Below are 20,807 nucleotides of genomic sequence, written 5' to 3'. Positions count from 1 at the left end.
TCGCATGTAAAATGAATAGAATGGATCCGCTAGAGTGCGTGGTAATTAAACCGTGAATGTCCATGTTTTGGTTATACACACTGAAATGCAACCGCCACACAAAACACTTTGACATCACGTACTAGATGTAATTTGCCCATATAGCCTCCAAGACATGCAATGGTCTGAAATCTCTCCAAACTGTCAAGTCTCTCTAACCGGAAAGACACTTTAGCATATTTTTTTGCTTTTTTTCATCTCATACAAAAAAATCACGCAACTTATATGGTAGAAATAAATTATCAGTTAAGATAATTAAAAATAAAATTTTAGTATTTAAATAAAAAAATAAAAAATTAAATTCAATCTTATCTAATTGCGTTATGATTCTCCCAAACCCTCCTAGCAACAGCGTTGTCAACCATATTCTTGCAAAACCTTTCCTTGCACGTGAAATTTGTAAATGAATTAGTTCATTAAAATTAATAAACTAACTGAATTAACATAATAATAAATAAAAAAATTAAGTATATACTAATCTTGAACTTTTCGAACCTTGCATCAATCATGGGTTTTCATTCAAGGTTTTTTGGAACCTAACTCCATTGAAATAATGGCACTTCCATCAATGATTTCATTATCGATGTTATCGTGCAGGCACCCTCGATATTTGTAAACCTAAATTTTAATTTGTTAATTGAAATTAATTTTTCAAAAATTATTAATTATTCTTTATTTTTTTAATCGTGCAGGAAAGGAAATTAAACTTACATTGAGTGGTTGGGCTTCCATTGGGCAATGTACTTCCTAGTGTATACATTTAGCTCTGAACAAACCCCCCCTCGATAAAGCGCATCGCACTCGATGAGCCTACATCGAGAGAGGCTATTTGTGTCTTAGGTGTCTAATCATGGTCATCACCCAACGACTCATGGTCATTAGAATAGTTGTTATAAGAACTAAGAACTAGTAGTGCTCTTATCCGTATGATACATAAATAACTTTTCCCTTGGCATCTACATAAATTAAAGGATTAAAAAATAATAATAACATTCCTATACGATAGACTACCTACAATTTAACAACCTGCAAATACGCGTCAATAATATATAGTCACAAACCAGTTGATTTTATTTAAAACAAGTCCTTGTTCCAATCGATTTCTAAATAAAAAATAATAAAGAGTCGCATAAAAATATAAGGAATCAACCAAGGTATTAATTTTTCTAACAATTTGGCTAATTTCTAGAATTTCCTAAAATTTCAGGCTCTCTCCTTACCTTCGTCCCGCCGGGGCACATCCTTCTATGTTTGTTTTCCGGCTGACTCTATATAAACTAACAATTTGGCCAATTTTTAACAAAATTTTAAAAAAAAATTCATATCTCCATCACAAAAAATTATATTTTGTATATTAATATTTTCCACACACATGTTGCATTACAACCAGCCTACGATAATTTCTATTGAATTTCATTACAATTTTAAAATAAAATTAATTTTATATGAGTAATTTTAAATTACTATTAAAATTAACATGTTTTCTACCAACAAGTTATTTGTATAATTAATTAATTTCACAACAATATAAATTACCATTTTAACCAAAAATAAATTACACAACTAACTTAAATTCAATTTACAAAAAAACATATTTAATTTAAAATTTACATTTAAAATTTACATTAATGAAACAAAATTAACCTAAATTACTCACTATAACAAATAAAATATATATAACCTCAAATAAAATTTTACATAATTTAAAATCAATTTATCTTTTACCCAAAATGCATTTCCCTCCCGTAATGACAATTTATATTTCATAAAAACACAATGATAATTTTTTTAAAAAAAAAAGGAAGAAGAAGGAGTTTGACCTAGAACTTTTCTTCTTGCTGGTGTGGAGAACATTGATGGAGTGAGAGAGGAAGAGATTGAGAGTGAAAAAAATATAATTAATTAACCTATAAACCTTGGCAAACAAAAAAAAAAGGAAGAAGAAGAAAATTTATCTGGTATGGAATGTTCTCATGTGAGGATGGAATGAGAAAAGAACAGAATGAGGGGGAATAAGGAGATGATGAGAATGGTGACTGAGAGAGAAGAAAGGGAGAGGTTATAGAGAGAGTTTGAGTGGAAGAGAGAAGATGGGTTGGTGTTCTAACATAAGGGATTCTGGTTTTTTAATTGGGGCTTCTAACGGATTTACCAATAGACATTAAAAAAAATTTAATTTTCATCGATAATTCTATTTGTAATTAAGAATTTAACCTAAGATTTTCCAAACCCCCCCCCCCTCCAAAAAAAAAATTCACCGATGAATTTTTAGTTCGTTAGTGGTTCGTTCAGTAATTGTCAGTGGCATAGGGGTGTAATTTTTTTCTTACTCTCTAGAACTTTTCAATATAATTAATCCATCAGTGATTCCATCTGTAATGGTTAATGGCATGGGGTGTAATTTTTTCCCAGCTCTCTAGAACTTTTCGATAAAGTTAATTCTTCGGTAATTTCATTTGTAATGAAAATCGTTGATGATTCCATTGATACAAAATAATGTATTCCATATCTATCCATTCTACAAATACAGTAAAATTACAATATAGTAACACCATTTATGTTTATAATAATAAAATCACAAAAATAAATATTTTATTATTATGTAATAATAAAATCACGCTATTGTAAAGGAACAACCAAGAAATGTTACATTAAAGTCTGTTTATAAGGCATTGATGTCTTACAAATTTATTTGATTTTCTTTCCTCTTCTTTAATTTTGTTATCGTCATGTCCATCATAATCTTCTCCATTGAGTTATTGCTCGTCGATATCATCATATTCATCAATTTTGTAAATCCACTAATTGTCAATATATCATTCAACTCCTCAGCATTAACATCAATAAAAGTATTTTCAGCAAATTTGATTTTTCTTTAAAGTAGGTTGATGAAGCAACTCAGTATAGATTAACTAACTCATTAAGTTGAAAAATATCATCTCTCGCATTGACTTCATCATTACCATCCTGAATAAATTGAACCTGATCCCTAGGTTTGGTTTTCATTACAAACAATCAATCAACCCTAGAATGATGCTTTTTAAAAGAAGGAGTGTTTATGTAATAAACTTGTTAGCATTGCTTGGTGAAAACAAAAACAACATCGATATTACGAAGTCTAGCCTTTGTATTAATTTTAACCAAACCATGATGGGGATCTACTCTAATTCTTTTATCGGTGGTATCAAACCAATAACATTTGAATAAAAAGACTATTTTGCTTGCTATGATATTGCAATTTAATCACCTCTTCTAACTTCTCATAATAATCAACTTCAAACTCATTAGAAATCGATCCCTTAGCGCAAACTCCATGGTTATATGTCTTTCTACCCTGACCATACTCTTCAGTATGAAAGATTTATCCATTGATGAAATACTCATTATAGCATTTCACTTCTCTTTCAGGACCCAAACATAGTAAATTCAAAATACCAATAGCATTCCCTCTCAATTGATAAATGTGATACATGTAGGGGTGAGCAAAAAAATTGAGAAACCGAGTAAACCGAATAAACCGAGAGAAAAAAAACTGAAAAACCGAACCGAAAAAAAAAACCGATTAAACCGATTTTTTTTTTCAAAAATTTTTCGGTTCGGTTCGGTTTCGATTCCCGAAACCCGAAACCAGCAAAACCCCAACCGAACCGAACCGGTTCGATGTAAGGGGTACTATAAATAGAAAAAAAAACACATTCTAATTTCTAAAACCTAATTAACCCTAAACACTCCGCGACTTCGTCTCCTTGCAGCCGCTCCATCAATCCTCACAGCCGCACCTCACACAATTCACATTTTCACCCACTTAGTAACAAAATCAAGTTAATCCACCTTCGATTCTTCATCCATATCCCTCTCTGGCTCTCCAACGCCATCTTCATCTTCAAAATTAACAACCTAGCCAGTCAGTCACATCTCTCTCCAACACGATCACGAGTCACATGATATACACCACATCGGCACACCGAACCTTCAGAGTTCAAATCTAGCAAACCAGTCCCTCCTTCTTTCACACCTGAACTCGAATCGTGTCCCAACTCACACCAGGTATGATTTTTTTTCTGTCAATCTTTGTTTTTTTTTAACATATGCGAGTATGAGCATTTTGTGTATTTTGATTGATTTTTTTTCCGCATTAATAAATATGTTATTATGTGTAGTGTGTATTCTGTGATTTAGCGCAGGGATGATTTTTTTTTTGTGCATTCTGTCTCCAGAGTCCAAATCTAGCAAACCAGTCCCTCCTTCTTTCACACCCGAACTTGAATCGTGTCCCAACTCACACCAGGTATGATTTTTTTTTCTGTCAATCTTTGTTTTTTTTTTTTACATATGCTTTGTGATTCTGTGTATTTGTTGGTATATCCTTACAAAAAAAAACCAGAGTTTGAGTATTCTGTGTATTTTGGTTGATTTGTTTCTGCATTAATAAATCTATTATTCTGTGTAGTGTGTGTATTCTGTGATTTAGCGTAGGGATAATTTTTTTTGTGCATTCTGTATATTCTGTATGATTCTGTAACTTTTGTTTTTGTGTGTTCTGTGTTCTGTGTATTACGTGTAAAGCCCCTCATTGCCATTCATTCTGTATTTCTGTGTAATATTGTAATGTGTTTTGTGTAATGTGATTATGTGTCCTATATTTAGTCATTAATTTCATTAATTCTGTCACTAATTACATGAATAATTCTGATTAACATAATGGATATTTAAAATTCTATCACTAGTTGTTGATTTTTTCTGGACTATTTATAAAAAGTTGAAACAACACCTCAAAGACAGAAAGGAAGAAAGAAATCTGTTGAAATCTGATGAAGGAAAATTTAATGGTGTGAATATGAGACTTAGGCTTGGCAGTTGGCAGTGAACTTATTGAGTTATTGTTATAAAAATCTGTTGCTATTTCTTGAAATGACTAAGAATCTGTTGCTTTTATAATATAGTATGTAAATCTGTTCCTATTGCATCTCGAAATAGACTGTTAATCAGAATTTCAAGGACAATTTGATGGTGTGAAATGTGTATTTAAGACTTAGGCTTGGCAGATGGTAGTGAACTTAGGATTGGCAGTGAACTTAGGCAATGAAATTAGGCTTGGCAGATGTTTTGGCTGATATTACTTTCCATTTTGTTTTTTGTTTTTGCCTAACATTTAAGTTTCTATTAGTTTGATAGTTTTTTTGAATGTTAGTACATTTAAGTCTATTATAAATTATGGGTTTTTAACATGTTTTCATTATGTAATAACAGATGGAAACTACTCAAATTCAAAATGCTTCATCCACGGGCACTACACCAACATCAACCACTTCTCCAACTTCAAAAACTATTGCAGAATCAACCAATGCAGGATCCACTACAGATACAAAAGGTAAACAACCTCAAGTCCTTACATCTAGGAAAAGAAATGCTGATAATAAAAAAAACGTCACAAATTTGGGATCACTTTACAAAACTTGATGTTGATCCTAAAGCCCCTAGAGCTGAATGTAATTATTGTGGAAAACATTATGCATGTCATACTATTGTTAATGGCACAAGTAATATGTGGAGTCATTTAAAAGTGTGCAAGAAGTTTCCTTTTGTGGTTGATAAGAAACAAAAGGTTTTGGTATTAGAACCTAAGATAGAGAAGGGTGAATTGGGAGAACAAAATGTGGGAAGTCTTAAGGCAATAGGTTATAATTATGATGAATGTAGACAAGCACTAGCAAAGATGGTTATAATTTATGAGTTGCCTTTTAATTTTGTGGAGGGTCGGGGATTTAAATTGTTTGCTAGGACTATACAACCTAGATTTGACATTCCTTCTCGTTTTACAATTATGAGAGATTGTTTGAAACTTTATGTTGAAGAGAAGGATAGATTGAGGATAGCTCTTAGGGGTCAACGATTGTGCTTAACAACAGATACATGGACATCAATCCAAAATATTAATTATATGTGTTTAACAGCTCATTGGATTGATGATGACTGGAATTTGCATAAAAGAATTCTTAATTTTTGTCAAGTTTCCAATCATATGGGTGAGACAATTGGCCAAGTTATTGAGAATTGTTTGTTGGAGTGGGGGATTGATAAACTGTTGACTATTACATTAGACAATGCAAGCTCTAATAATATGACCATTTCATATTTAAAGAATGTGATGAAAGATTGGCCAACTAATATATTATCAAATGAGCACTTGCATGTTAGATGTTGTGCACACATTGTAAACCTTATTGTGTGTGATGGCTTGAAAGAGATTAATGTTTCAGTTGTTAAGATTCGAAATGCAATTAGGTTTGTGAGATCTTGCATTTAAAAAATGTGCTGAAAAGTTGCATATAGAGTGTAAGAAATCATTGTGTTTAGATGTTGCAACTCGATGGAATTCAACTTATCTTATGCTTGAAGCTGCTGAAAAGTTTGAAAAGGTGTTTGTGAGGCTAGGTGAAAAAAAAACCTAGGTATATGAGTTACTTTTTGGAGGTTGATTCAAAGGGGAATAAAAAAAAACATAGGGCCACCTAGTTTGAAGGATTGGGAAAATGCAAGAACTTTGGTTAAGTTCTTAAAGATCTTTTATATGGTTACATTGAGATTTTCTGGCTCATTGCATGTCACATCAAATTCTTTCTTCAATGAATTGATTTACATGCATACAAACTTGTTGCAATTGTGTAAAAAAAAAGATAGTATTTTAAGTGGAATGGTGATGAATATGATGTTAAAGTTTGAGAAGTATTGGGGTTGTGAAGTAAATTAGAATTTTTTGTTATATGTGGCTAGTGTCTTAGATCCACGTTTGAAGTTGAAATATGTGAAATTTTGTTGTGGTGATTTGTATGATTATGACAAAGCACAATTGCTAACAAATAAGGTGAAAGATACTTTGGTGAGTTTGTATGAGTTTTATTTGAAAATTGGTGAAGTGGTAGATAATAATAGGCATAAACAGGATGTTAGTGCTATTGATGATGTGGAGGTAGATGTTAACACTTTGGCTCGATTCAAAAGACATTTGCAGGAGGTGGATAGTGTGGAAAATAAAAATGAGGTTGAGAGGTATTTGATTGATGGTTGTGAGGATCCTAATGATGATAAGTTAGATATTTTGGGTTGGTGGAAAAGTAATGCTTTGAAATATAAGACACTTTCAAAGGTTGCACAACATGTTCTGGCTATACCTATATCCACAGTGGCTTCTGAATCAGCATTTAGCACAGGTGGTCGTGTACTTGATCAATTTCGAAGTTCTTTATCTCCAGCAATTGTTCAAGCACTCATTTATTGTCAAAATTGGTTGCATCATGGATCAATTCCAACTGATAGTAGAAGCTTGATAAATGATCTTGAAACCTACAAAAACCTTGAGTCAGGTAATTTTTTTTAGAAACTTGCACCTTTTATTTTGTAATTTATTAATTAAATTGTTTGCAATCATCTAAAATGTCTAATTTTTTATTTTGTAGAATTTGGTGGAAAGTTACATTTAGTAACGGATGATAATTAGTTCAAAAGTTAATTTGATGGTAAATTACTACTTTTTATTTTTACATATTCTAATTTATTTTATCATGTTATAATTTTAGATCTTGATTTTCAGGTTTTGATGTCAATGGTATTACGGAATCAAAGTGCAATCTTCTTGTTATCTTGATGTGCATTTTGATTGGGATGATGTGCACAATGAAGATTTATATTTTTTGCATGAAGTGTTTTATTTTTTATGGCAATGTTATTTGTTGTTTTTTTTAAGCTCTTTTGAAGGCAATGCTTTGTAATTTAAATTTTAATTTGGTGTGTGTATTATTTAATGTTTGATGCATGAGAAGTCCAAAACACAAATATTAGAAAGACTTGCAACATATTAAACACAATATTAGCACTAATAATTTAATATAAATGAATATTTAGTGACAAAAAATATTAAATATATTATAGAATTTTGTAACAAAATTAGATAATATTTACATCAATTACAAGCCCATTAGGAAGCCCAAAAAAGCCTAAAAAGCCCAAAAAAGCCCAAAAAAATAAGAATACAGGTTTTCCGGTTTTTCTGTTAAAAAACCAAATCGAACCGAAACCGGTCGGTTTGAACCGGTTCCGGTTTGAATTTTCTAGTTTTTCAAATTTTGATTTTGGTTAGTTTTTTAGATAAAAACTGAATCGAACCGGATTTGCTCACCCCTAGATACATGATTACAATCGTTAACATTTAAATAGAAAGGTATAATGAAATTAAGTTTTATGAGATAAGAATAATTAAGCATCAATATCAATAAATTGTTCATTTTGTAATTTAAAAATATGAGATTCAATCAAGTGTGAGTTTTGAAATAGTAAAAATTAACGATGTTGCATACAAGGAATTATTCAATATATCATTTTATAAGAGTATAAGAGAAAAATTATTCAAAAATAATGACATGTTAATTATTGTACATACTGAATAAAAGGTCTAAATAGCACATAATTGTGTGCATATTTAAATTTGATTTTTGTCAAGTATCTTCTCCTCACTGTATTTTTTGGTATATGTCATCCAAGATGGGAAAATATTGATAAATTTCCATTCAAAAACATTTCCCCACTATCATCATGTCTTGAAACGCATTTGATTCTTGTTCTCAAGTGAAGCTTTAAGTAGCACGAGATAAATATTGAGATCTCTTCAATAATATAAGCCTCGTATATCGAAGCCTCAACATGCACCTTAATTTTTACTTCTCTTTTAAGGTTAAACAAGTATCTGCATGGAATTAAATGAATGTTTTAATTTATTTTTTTAAATACAATATAAATTTATTTAGGATGCATGTGTAATCCCTAACCTCTTGAATGGATACATCCATCTAAATTAGACAGGGCCTCTAACATTTTTCTCAACGATAAATGTATAGGTAGATGCTATATTAAATTGAAGAAAGATGGAGGAAATATCATCTCAAGTTTGTAGATCGTCTGGATGATATTCATTTCAAGCCTCTCCATGTGTTGGGTATGCAATTTGTTGGAGCATATATATCTCTAAAAAAGATGAGTGGTCTTCGTGAGTGCATCTCGTATCCCTTTTAGCAATAAATCTCAATAAGCAAGTGAAATGAGTACTTGCATAAATACTTGACAGTCATGACTCTTTATTCTATACAATCTGCAATCCTTTAAATTCATCAATCTAGATATGTTTGAAGCATGTCCATCAGGAAAACATAGACTCTTAAGTCATTGGTAAACAAAGTAATTATGCATTCTTGTCTAAGGCGAAACGGGTTTAATTTGGACATTGCGACCTGTGATCCATCATAAACCAACTTTATATTCTTACGGTAACAAAACAAAGGTATATCCATTATAGCCTTCATATTGTCATTTTCCTTCCATTTCATGTTCATAATCATGTTAAAAATATTTTCAAAGATGTTCTTTTTAATATACATGACATTAAAATTATGGCAAAGGAGATAACTTCCAATAAAGAAGCTCCTAAAAAATACTTTACTTAATTATGGGTCACACTAAAGCTAAGAAACTTCTGTCTATCGGATTGAAAACCAAATATAATGTCATTGTATTGTGACACCATGCCATATAATTCTTCACTCGATGGTACCAGCAGTGCAACATCCTTTCAACTTTACCAATAAAGAAGTCATTTTTGTTCTTTTTATACTTGTGATTGGTTGGAATGAACAGTCAGTGGCAATAAAAAAAAAAAAGCTTTTACTACTATTTGTTAAGGTGAAGGCCTTATTTTTTTTTTCCAAACAATATGGACGTGCTAACTTTCAATGCATGCTCCAACTAGAAACCATTCCATACACAGAAAAATCATTGATAGTCCACATCAAAGTTGCTTTCATCTAAGAATTTTGTTTCCTCGAGATATCATAAGTCAAAGTCATGGATGACCATAACTGCTTCAAATCATCAATCAATGGTCGAAGACAAACATTTATATTCTAACATAGACTATTAGGATTGGTTATAACCACAGATAAAAATATGAACACCGGCCTCATACACATCCCCGGTAGCAGTGTAAATTGTGAGTATCATCGACCAACAAAAATAAGAAGCATTAAATAGCCCGAATGACATAAACCAAGACACGTGTTCCTTAATTCCACTGAAAACTGAGGATTCACACTATTAAAATATTTTCAGGGTGCACCATCACTCTATCCACCATATCATGTAAATGATGTCATGTCATGTGCTCAGCGGTCTTTGGTGACATAAATAACATTTGTAGCCAGGTGTGTTTAGAAAGGAAAGTATTTAAGTTTTCTATATGCGACATAAGTTCTTCCCCTGCTAGTTCTGAGTTCATAATGAGCATGGCCATAGGTTTTGCACTCGGTCAAATCTATATTTTCAAGGTAGCACAATATACAGAAGTTTGGACACATATCGATTTTTTTTTTCTTAGGCCAAGAGGTTTTATCATAGATTCAGCAACATAAAAGTTCTAGCCTATTCCTTTCAAGTAAAATATTTCTCACTCATTCGACAATTCTATCATAACCGGCCTCACTCAGCCCATGCTCTAACTTAATGGTGAAGACATGTCTAATGACCAATAATTTACTATGATTTGTGCACCCACCCATAATGGTTCGTCAAAGTCTTTTAAAAGATCAAAAAACCTGGTCGCGTCTGCATTTGGTTTTTCATCTATGATTGAACATTCACTTACATAACCCTAATTCATTCACATCACATCAATAACAATATTCCTATACGGACTACTATTGTCATCTACAACTCCATGCACATTGTTAGAACTAGAAGTTGACCCAACCATACTTTTATCATGGTCTCGTAAGGAACATATGGTTCGCCATGTGTAAACCAACACAAGTATTTTTCCTTGAATCTTTTTTGTAAAAGATGCATCATTATAATATCGGATCGAGAAACTTTTTATTTTTAAACCTCTTACACAAACATCTAATACCGCCTTCACTAATATTTCTTGGATTAGATAGTGCGTAATTAATAAAACCCTCAACTCCATCACAATAATCCATCTTGCGTAACTCTTCGAGTGAAACTCAATACATCAAGAATGATCATCTATTACTTATATCAAACCCATATAGAATATTGATGACAACATGTATTAATTATGTGATCTAAATAAACTAGCTAATATTGGTTTAACTCAAACTTCTTCAATCTATTTTAATAATACTCTTAAATCATTATCAATTTCCTATAAAAAATTTAAATTCCTCCACATTTACCAAAATTTTTAACTCAACAATAATTGACAAAATATGAAATGTACTCATTAAAAAAGTCATTATTTATTTCATTAAAAAACATCTAAGTCATAAAGTCAAAATCAATTTCATCAAATTACAAACAAATACAACTTTTTAAAATCTCAAACAAACCCTAATATGTACAAATCATGCATTTATATAGCAAATTTATATGGGACAAAGCTATAAAACAAGTAAACACACAAAAAATTACATATACTACATCAAAATGCTATAAAAATTAGCATTTTCAAATTGAGTTCGAACAAAAAATTGGTAGTTTTGCTTACTTTATGGGGGGAATCCTTAAAAAAAAATTAAACTAGAACAAGGATGGTGACATACTGAGTGTTGGGGTGACTGGATTTGTGGTGATAAGAGTTTGATTTGTGATAAAATGAGGGGTTTTGTTGTTATTTGCGGGGGAAATGAAGGGAGAAGAAGAAATGGGGGAGGGGAAGAAGGGGGTTCGCCCACCAGGTTATAACTTAAATATTACTTATAGATATTAGTGACAGATTTATTTCATCGGCAATACATTATGTAAGCATGACACATCAATTTTTTTATTTTTTTTCATTTCTTCTTTTCCCATATTTTTCAATACAAACAACTTTTAACAAGGTAATCATTCGAGTTTTATCCACGCGCTTTTCAAATTTAGACAATCAAAGAAGAACTTGAGATATAAATAACTTGGTATCGTGATTACTATTTTTTTGGAAGAGAAGTGATTTTATTAAAGGAAAACTACCACTTTTATTCTAGCATTTCAAATACACTTCGAGTTTTTTCTTCTCACAATATTATTAATCTAGGCAAGAGCATCCTTTCGCATCTTGTAGGAGCTTTATAATAATAAATAAGAGACCATCGGATCCAAGCATTGCATTGAATGGGTACACAGACCGACCACTAAATTAAATAGTTTCTTTCTCCCAAGGGACAGTCTCTCAATTTCTTTCTGGCTGGTCTCTAGTTGAGTCCATCTCACTAAAAGTCACATTTCTTAAATGTTAAAGGTGCTGATTCAAATCATTTGAACACGATCATGTAATCATTGAATGTTCGTCAACTGTCAACTAAACGCTTCTCAATTTATTAAAATTAACCATTCATAATTTATAATTAAACACAATAAAAATTCACATAACATTTAATTAAATTTAAACTAAATTGATATTTTTTTATAAAACCAAAGCATATAATCTAAATGCATCTAAAAATTACCCTAGCTCATGGACGCGGGTCTACAAAACCTCAACTTGTTCAACTCGATGATAAACTTGTAGTACTAATAGAGGGGGATGAGTATCGACAAACACTATGAAATGATCCATCAGATATTTTGACTAGGTCATTTACATGATCAAGGGCCAAGAATATTAAAGAGATAGTTTTGGGTTTGATTTTTTTAATTTATAGTCTTTTATTGATAAGCATAATTTTTTATTTGATTGTTAAACCTTCCTATAACATGACTAAAAAATTTCAGAGATTTTATTTTATATAAGATTAGAATTTTATAGCAATAAAAGGGTGGAAAGGTTTTATGATAAAAATTAAAAGTTATTACGTGAGAATTGTATTATTATTTTTTATATATAAATTTTATATAATACAGCTTTCTTATTTTGCACGGATTCCTTGCGTGGAATGGGCATACAGGCAGCAGCTTGAGGAATTATTTAGCAAGTGGTTTCTTTTATCTTGCAAGTCAAAGTTTGAATATTGATTAAGGATTCCAAGTCATCAGCTTTTCCATGTGTTTCTCGAGGAATAAAATCCGCAATTCAAGGGGACCAACTCAGCACATCACATATTTATGCAAGGGAGGTTTGTTTCAGCAACTTGTTTTGGGTCAAGTGTGGCAGCAGTGTTATTTATTATAGTTTTGCATTTTTATTATTTATTTTATAAACTTTGGGTTATTTTATTTGAGTTTTAATGTCAGTTCATTAGTCTATTGGAGTTAAGTTTATTTTGATACTATAAATTGAATTATTATTGATTTTGCTGCAACTTTTGTGTGCTTGTGTGAGGATTGCTCATATCTATTGGTTCTTTATTGAACAGTCTTGAACTTATTAAAAATTATTTGTCTTTCTAATGCTTTTTCTTATACTTTTAGTTCACGATTCCTTATAATTGTTGGGTTGGAGTCTTCGTTCCAATAACTTCGGTGTATTAGTTTAGATAATCATTGTTTTAAGTTTTTGATATCTTTAAATATAATTTTAAGTGTATTATTGGCTAGAACACATCTTATCTCATCAAGTCCTTCACAAGTAGTGGTATGCTACTATATGAGCCTCTCATAATACATAATGCACCTAATGAATGCATTGATTTGCACTTTTCATTGAGACTATTGTCGTGGTGGATAGAGAGAGAGAGAGAGAGAGAGAGAGGGTAGTGATGTCACGCACCTACTAGTTTGTGGATTTGCAATGGGGGAGATAGAAAATGGGTGGGTCGGTCACTGCAAGAGAAAGGTGCAATGAAGGAGGAGGAGAGAAATAGGGAAAGAAAAGGAAGGTAAAGGGAACAGGAACGGGAACGAGAACGGGGTTTTAATTTGATAAGAGTCACAAGCAACGTATACGACTCATAAGTTGTAGATGTTGCATGCAACTCGCCAAACTATTTTATTTTTGTAAATATTTTTGGATACTGTCGTTTTCCTCCTTTTGACTGTGCTAAATTCTAAAAACAAAACTCTTATATGTAAATAAGAATGTCATATCAACCAATATATGCTCTCAAACTCTATTTAAATAAGAACTAGATAGGTATCCCACAACCAATTTTTTCCAACATAAAAAAAAAAGATGCTAAGACGATGCAAGTGTTCTTAAAAAAATGAAGAAATTAAAAATTTGGGTTATTGACTTGACTTGGTTTAATAAGCTCAAGTAATTTAATAATATGAATAAAAAATACAACGATAAAAAAATTGACAAAAAAATCCGACTCAAAAGCATTTTTGGGTTAGCATGTCAAACTTGTGATATGATATAGTCATGATATCAGGGTAACCTCATTGAAAGCAAGTTGAATGAAACTATGAAACTCAATTATCAAACAATCCAATGTTGAAGGGAAAAACTAAAATACTATTTTAATTTTTTTTTAAAAAAAGACCCAAATCAAATCGGGTTAACCTACTAACATCACAATCATGGATTTAAGATTGGGATAACCCTATAGAAAAGAAAGCTAATAGAAAAAAGCATGAATATTAATTCTCAATCAATCAAATGCTGAAGGATAAAATGTAAAAAAAATAATTTAAAAAAATCAAATGTTGAAAGATTGTTTTTGATAACGAAGCAAAAACTAAGTAGAAACGTGATAACCTCATAAAAATAAAAAATAAAAAAATCAAAGCTCAATTTCCAGGGAATAAAATATTAATAGATGAAATTAAAAAAATATCAAAAAAAGTTAGAAAAATCCTTACTCGAGCCCATCTTGGTCAGCATGCAAAATCTGCGATCTGATCATGATATTAGGGTAACCTCCTCAAAATAAAATTGAATTAAACTATAAAACTCAATTATCAAATAACTCAATGTTAAAAGACAAAATTGAGACCAATTCCAACCAAATCAAATGTTGAAGGATAAAAATAAAAAAAAAAAACCCTAATAAACAGACCAAAGTCAATCAGTGTTAACCTTCAAAACCCGTGACTCTGGTCATAAGCCCAAGATTAACCTCAAGAAATAGCGAAGAAAAATTCTCAATCAATAAAATACCAAGGAATAAAATTGAAAAAAAAATGCAATAAAAAAATAAAAAACAAAACAAATAGCAATAAAAATAATGTGGATCAAATTTGACATAAAAATAAATTTCAAAATTTAAGAGATAAGTTGAAAACAAAATTCAATTAAAAAAAGGATAAGAAAAAAACATCAATCAAAAGATTAAGGATCAAATTTGATATAAAAATTAAATAAAACCAAATGATTATGGAGGAAATTGAAGAAAAAAATCAATCAAGAAAAGATAAAAAAAAAAACAAAATAAATAGCAATCAAAATAATGAGGACCAAATTTGATAAAGAAATTATATAAAACCAATTAATGAGGGATGAAATTAAAGAAAAAACGATCAGTAAAAAAAATAACAATCAAAATAATAAGGACCAAGTTGGATTTAAAAAAATGACAAGATATCTTTATATTTTGGCATGCCAACGCAAAACCTAAGGAGAGGAGAGAAAAAAGAGGGAGAAGAAGAAAAAATATCAATTGAAGTTCAACCATTATATACAATGTACACGCGACCGACCACTAAGAAGAGAAGGTTGAACGACTTTTGATTGTTAAATTATATTTTATATTTATTAAAATATGAAATTGCTTTTGATTAGAACTAAAAAATTATTATGAAAAGAAATAAATAAATAAACCCTTGGATACTAGTTTAATTTTTTTTTTCTTTTAAGAATAATTTAATATTAAAAGATTGATCTATCTGGATTAATTCAACAATGACTATTAATGAGTCTTGAAAAATCTGCCTTGATTATATTACCCTCAATAACAATTCATTGATTTTTGTATTGATTTTTGTTAAGAATGACAAAAGCATTATTATAGTATTACAATTCATGATGTTTTTATGTGTTTATAATTAAATACTGAGCTATCTTATGTTTTTGTTAGCTAGGAGCCTCTTTTTCCTTCTGCCCGAAAACAATATTGTAGAAACGGAAGTGTTTGTTGTCTTTCCAACTCCTTTTGTTGCCTAATATTAATTGCTGTGTTGTTATCAACAGAAATTGGGTTCAAAATTGCAATGCATTGTTAGCATCTAAACCAAAGTTCCGCATCCAACTCACAACACGGGCAAAAAAAAAAAAAAAAGCGAAGATTCATTATAAGGTTTATCAACTCTCCTCTCCATTGTTTGGACTAAATCCCAGATACAAAAACAAACAAGCAATAAGGTTACAGTAGCACCAAAATCATAAGCATCTAAGCACAGTTACTGGGAACTAGAATCCCAGAGCTTTCGCTGATACGAGGAACAAATTGAAAAATCCCTAGCCCCTCAACCAAGAATGGGGAAGATGCGGGTAACATGCTCTAAAGGAATGCTATCTGCAGTGTTCTTCTTTAGCTCAGGATGGTTAAATTCATTACTGGGTAGGACAATGAGTTGTACCTGCCCATGACCCTTCTCTAATGTCCAACCACAACTGGACACCTGTTGTTCCAGGAACTTGTCCAAGGATAGACCTTCAATGTTGATAGCCTGCCACATGCATGCCCAGTTAAGTAAGATTTTGGCATAGACGATATAACTAAAGTTGATATAGACATAGATATAGTTAAAAAGTGTACGAATCTTTCTCATCACACCAAATGAAATGGATGCAGAAGATAAACGCAAAGTATAATGGAAAAAAAAAAACCTTAAGCTAAGCATCGAACGTTATACTTCATGTTTAAAAGAACTAATGACAAGCATGCTATTTTCAAAATCAGACACCAGTTTACCCGCAACCTGCTTAGTTTGTTTGGAGTGGGATTACGGTTGCTTTTCAAATAAATTTTCGTGTCAAAATACATGCCAATGATTTTAAAAAAAAAAAAAATTATTTTTGACATCAGCACATTAAAATGATTTGAAAACACTAAAAACATATTAATTTGAAGTTAATAAAAAAATAAAAAAAAATTTAAAAACACTTTTAAAACGTATAAACAAACACTTTCAAAACTAAACTGTCACTTATTTAATACAGGTCTGCCACATGTTTTCAGCTTTTCTAAATGATACAAGATTTCCACCACTGATTTCAATGTATCAAACAAACCACAGAACAGACACAAAAATAAAGCAAAGTTCAACATATATATTAAACAAGAATTTTCAAAGCATTAAATGGAAGCATACCTCAGCCAGCATAGACCTAGGAACCTTTTGATAAGTCAAAGAAAGTAGGTGAATTGCATAGGCTTGGATTGCTTGCTCAAAACCTGCATTCAGACTACTTATAAACCAAAGGACATGCTATACAAACAAATAAAGGAAAATACACGAAGGCATCACCAATAACAGTGGGAACAATAAAATCACTAACTTGATAGCATAAGCAATGGAAGTCAAACTCTCTTTATTTGTAGGGCAGAATGAAGAGGATGATTGTACGCTAATCAAAACTACCACAGCCTATAATTACCAACACAAGCAAATCCATGCATAAGCTCGCTTACATGACATTTTAAACTCTAGCAATTTAGACCTCTTATATGCCAAAATACACAAACATACAAAAGAGAAATAGAAGGCGGCATCACCGGCAACAACAGGAGCCATATATGATCACCGACTTGGTAACAAAAGCAAGGGAAAACAAACTCCCTTGACATGTGAAGAAGAAATGAGATGAGGAGAGAGATCACATGTGAAGAAGAAAGAAAACGAAGAAAATTAATGAAGAAGAAACAAAAAAAAAGATGTACTTGATTCTTTGGAAAAGAATGGCTTGCCAAATGTGCCTCCAGCTCTATTTTGATGATCCTTTTTAAATTTTAAAGCTCTATTTTGATGATCCTTTTTTATTTTTAAACCCTACTCTTTACTTTTAAAAACTCTATGTCTATACCCTTAAATTATTTTTGGTGGTGAATGGAAAGAATATGGACAAATAGGTCAAAACACATCAATTAAAACAAGGAAAAGAACATATATTTTGACCAGCACTCGCTTTAGCGCCTAGTGCTTGCACTCTAGGCAAGCGCCTAGTTAAATCATCTCGCTTGGAAAAATAAAAGGTGATGGGGTCTCACGAGCGCAAAAGGCGCCTCTTGACAACACTGCATGTACTCTTGTTATTTGTAAAGATGATCTAAGACCTCTAAAATGTTAGTACTTGAACGTTAATTACATGTCTATCTAGACAATTAGGCAACAGAGACAACAAAAGGGTATAGCTAAGGATAAGAAAGCAACCATCAGAACTAACTCTTACCTGGGACGGCTTCAACTATGTGGCGATTCTTTGCAACTTCATCCCAGAATTGACGGAACCTTCCTGTCTGCAAATGAAGACGTAGATGATTTATTATCCATTATTTCACACAAATGTACATGTCCAAGTCCAGTAACAGAGCAGAGATGTACCTCCAAATAATGTGAGAGAACAATCAGTGTCTTTAACTGTTCCTCCATTTGCTGAAAAGTATATAAAATGAATAAAGAATTAAATAGATAACCAGCATACCATCTATGTTTTCAAAGGACCAATTCAACTCAACTCAGGAAAAAAAAAGTTAAAAAACCAGACATTTGGATGTCATTTATAACATCGCAGTTCCCAGGGAACAAACTGAATCCCGCGATAAAGCCTCCCCTTATTGTACTTATCGGACTTTGAATAATGTCAAAATGCATGATTTCACACAGTTCTACAGGAGCATGGGGCAAAAAAAGAGAGAACATACCACTCGTTCTGGAATCAAAAAGAGACAAAGGCCAAAATCAGGAGCTGGCATTGCCATGAGTGCCTGTTCCAAAAAAGAGTTAGCAAGCATTACAATCTAATAAAGCATTTAAAATCATTTAAGCTTAAGGGCTTTAACCGTCTAGACCTTAATGAGAATACGAGCCACAATCTGGGTGCTCATTCTCTCTGGCTCGAACTGCAATTGAGTAAAAAATAACAAAAGTAACAACAACAAAGCATAAACATTAATATTATCAAATCAAATTTAAGGAAGACAAGACTTAACAAACAAATACCTGATAGAGGCGAAGAAGGCAAAGATTTGCATCCAGACTGTATGTTAGCGAAGAAACCTGTCAAATGTTTTTTTCTCCTTAAAAACAGTGAAAAACGAAGAAAAGAGAAACAAAATAGAGAGAGAAAGAGACCTGTTCGTTAACGTAGTTTTCGAGATCGGGGAGGATGTCAGGATTGTAGGGATTGACGGCAACCAGCTGCTCCACTGTGTATGAGACTACTTCTTCTTGTTGTTGTTGAGGTTTCTGAGGAGCCTCTCTTTCCCTACCCATTCTTTTACCTTTTTTTTAATTTCGAATTTAATTTTTTTATGACTTATTATCTATCACTGATTCAATTTTTAATCTGTGAGATGGTTTTAAGAGAGCGAGAGGGATTGCGAACAGATGATGAAGAAGGTTTTCTTTAGGGTACAGAAAACATTAACAATAAATTTCTTTGAAATACCTCTATGCCCCCCTCTTTTTCTTTTCTTTTTTCCTTTTACGAGCCACAATTATTTATTTATTTATTTATTATTATTATTATTATTATTGGATACAGGAGGCAAGTACTTGTTTATTCTTTAGGGTGTGATCAAGCTCGGTCCATAATAAATATTAGTTAACTCACTCGCACTTATGTATAGATAAAATAATTTTATTTTCTTAGCAAAAAAACAAATAAATATGTAGATTCTTTCAATATGTTTTTGGCTATAAAAATAATTTTAATAAAAAACTAAAAAATTTATATATGCATCTAATTAAATAAATCAAATATTATATATACTAATAAATGTAAGAAAAAAAAAGTTAATGATAGGTAAAGTCTAAACTAAAAAAACTAAAAAATAGATATAAATTAAGATATTTAATCTCGCAATATGGAGTATGCACCTAGTTGTGTATAATAATTTTGTTTCTTTGAAAAAAAATATTTAATCAAACAATTATTCATTCCAATAAAATGATGTTCACCCAATAAAAAATTATTTTCTTTTTCAAAATATCAAAAATAAGTATCTCATACTTATTTTTAATTAATTAATTTAATCTAATTAAAAAATAAAATATCTTTAAAAATAAATTTAAAAAAACAACAAATAAAAATGCTTGATATAACTGGAGTTATTTTCAAAATCAATGAAAAATCATATAGAAGAAAATTTTTAAAAAATAACAAAGTTTAATCTCCAAAAAAATAAATTTTGAAGGATGAAATTAAAAAAAAAACATGAGCTTAGAAAAAAAAGAAGTAAACTTGGGTTAATCTCTCAAACCTACAACCTGTGCAATTCTAGACCCTGACTCAATTAAAAAGTTAAATTCTTAATCAATTTAATGTCGATAGATTAAGCTAAAAAAATATCAATTTAAAAAATTTATCAAAGTTAAAAAAATAGCAATAAAAAAATAAAGATCAAATTTAATACGAAAAGAAATTGAAGAGGGATGAAATCGTAAAACAAAATCCAATCATAAAGAATAATTCAAACGAAACAAATATCAATAAAAAAAATAAGGACCAAATCTGACACAAAAAATTAAATGATGATGAAATTAAAAACTCAATTTCATAAACTACTTCAAATAAAACAAATAGCAATCAAAGAAATAAAAACAAAATCTTAAGGAAAAATAAATTGAAGGGTTGTTTCGAAATTTTACAGGGTTAGAGCAAAAATCGAGGTGTAGAGAGAAAAAAAAAAAAAGGTTGTCAGTACCAAATCGGAACTCCTTCCACCACACATAACACCAGAATCGAG

At 30.9% G+C, this 20,807-nt stretch overlaps 1 protein-coding gene across 1 annotated transcript; it reads right to left on the bottom strand.

Moving 5' to 3' along the window:
• Positions 1-16,163: 16,163 nt before the first annotated feature.
• LOC133673746 (eukaryotic translation initiation factor 3 subunit K-like) lies at positions 16,164-19,495 on the bottom strand. Its single transcript, XM_062094630.1, has 8 exons — positions 19,192-19,495; positions 19,060-19,116; positions 18,909-18,959; positions 18,762-18,824; positions 18,442-18,492; positions 18,290-18,356; positions 17,212-17,294; positions 16,164-16,566 (listed from the first exon to the last, which is right to left on the bottom strand). Exons 1-8 carry the CDS (start codon positions 19,330-19,332, stop codon positions 16,363-16,365), a joined length of 717 nt encoding a protein of 238 aa, XP_061950614.1. The 5' UTR covers positions 19,333-19,495; the 3' UTR covers positions 16,164-16,362.
• Positions 19,496-20,807: the final 1,312 nt, after the last annotated feature.

This window comes from Populus nigra, chromosome 15, assembly GCF_951802175.1.
Source record: "Populus nigra chromosome 15, ddPopNigr1.1, whole genome shotgun sequence".
NCBI classification, from domain to species: Eukaryota; Viridiplantae; Streptophyta; class Magnoliopsida; order Malpighiales; family Salicaceae; genus Populus; species Populus nigra.
The sequence above is the reverse complement of the archived record's forward strand: the minus strand, read 5'-3'. Positions and strand labels throughout refer to the sequence as shown.

What these genes read in the sequence shown, in the direction of transcription:
- LOC133673746 (XM_062094630.1), bottom strand. Translation starts at nt 19,332, where the DNA reads ATGGGTAGGGAAAGAGAGGCTCCTCAGAAACCTCAACAACAACAAGAA. An exon ending in AAAACTACGTTAACGAACAG is followed by an intron (nt 19,117 to 19,191) that starts GTCTCTTTCTCT and finishes AACATTTGACAG; the next exon opens with GTTTCTTCGCTAACATACAG. An exon ending in TGGCTCGTATTCTCATTAAG is followed by an intron (nt 18,825 to 18,908) that starts GTCTAGACGGTT and finishes TTTTTGGAACAG; the next exon opens with GCACTCATGGCAATGCCAGC.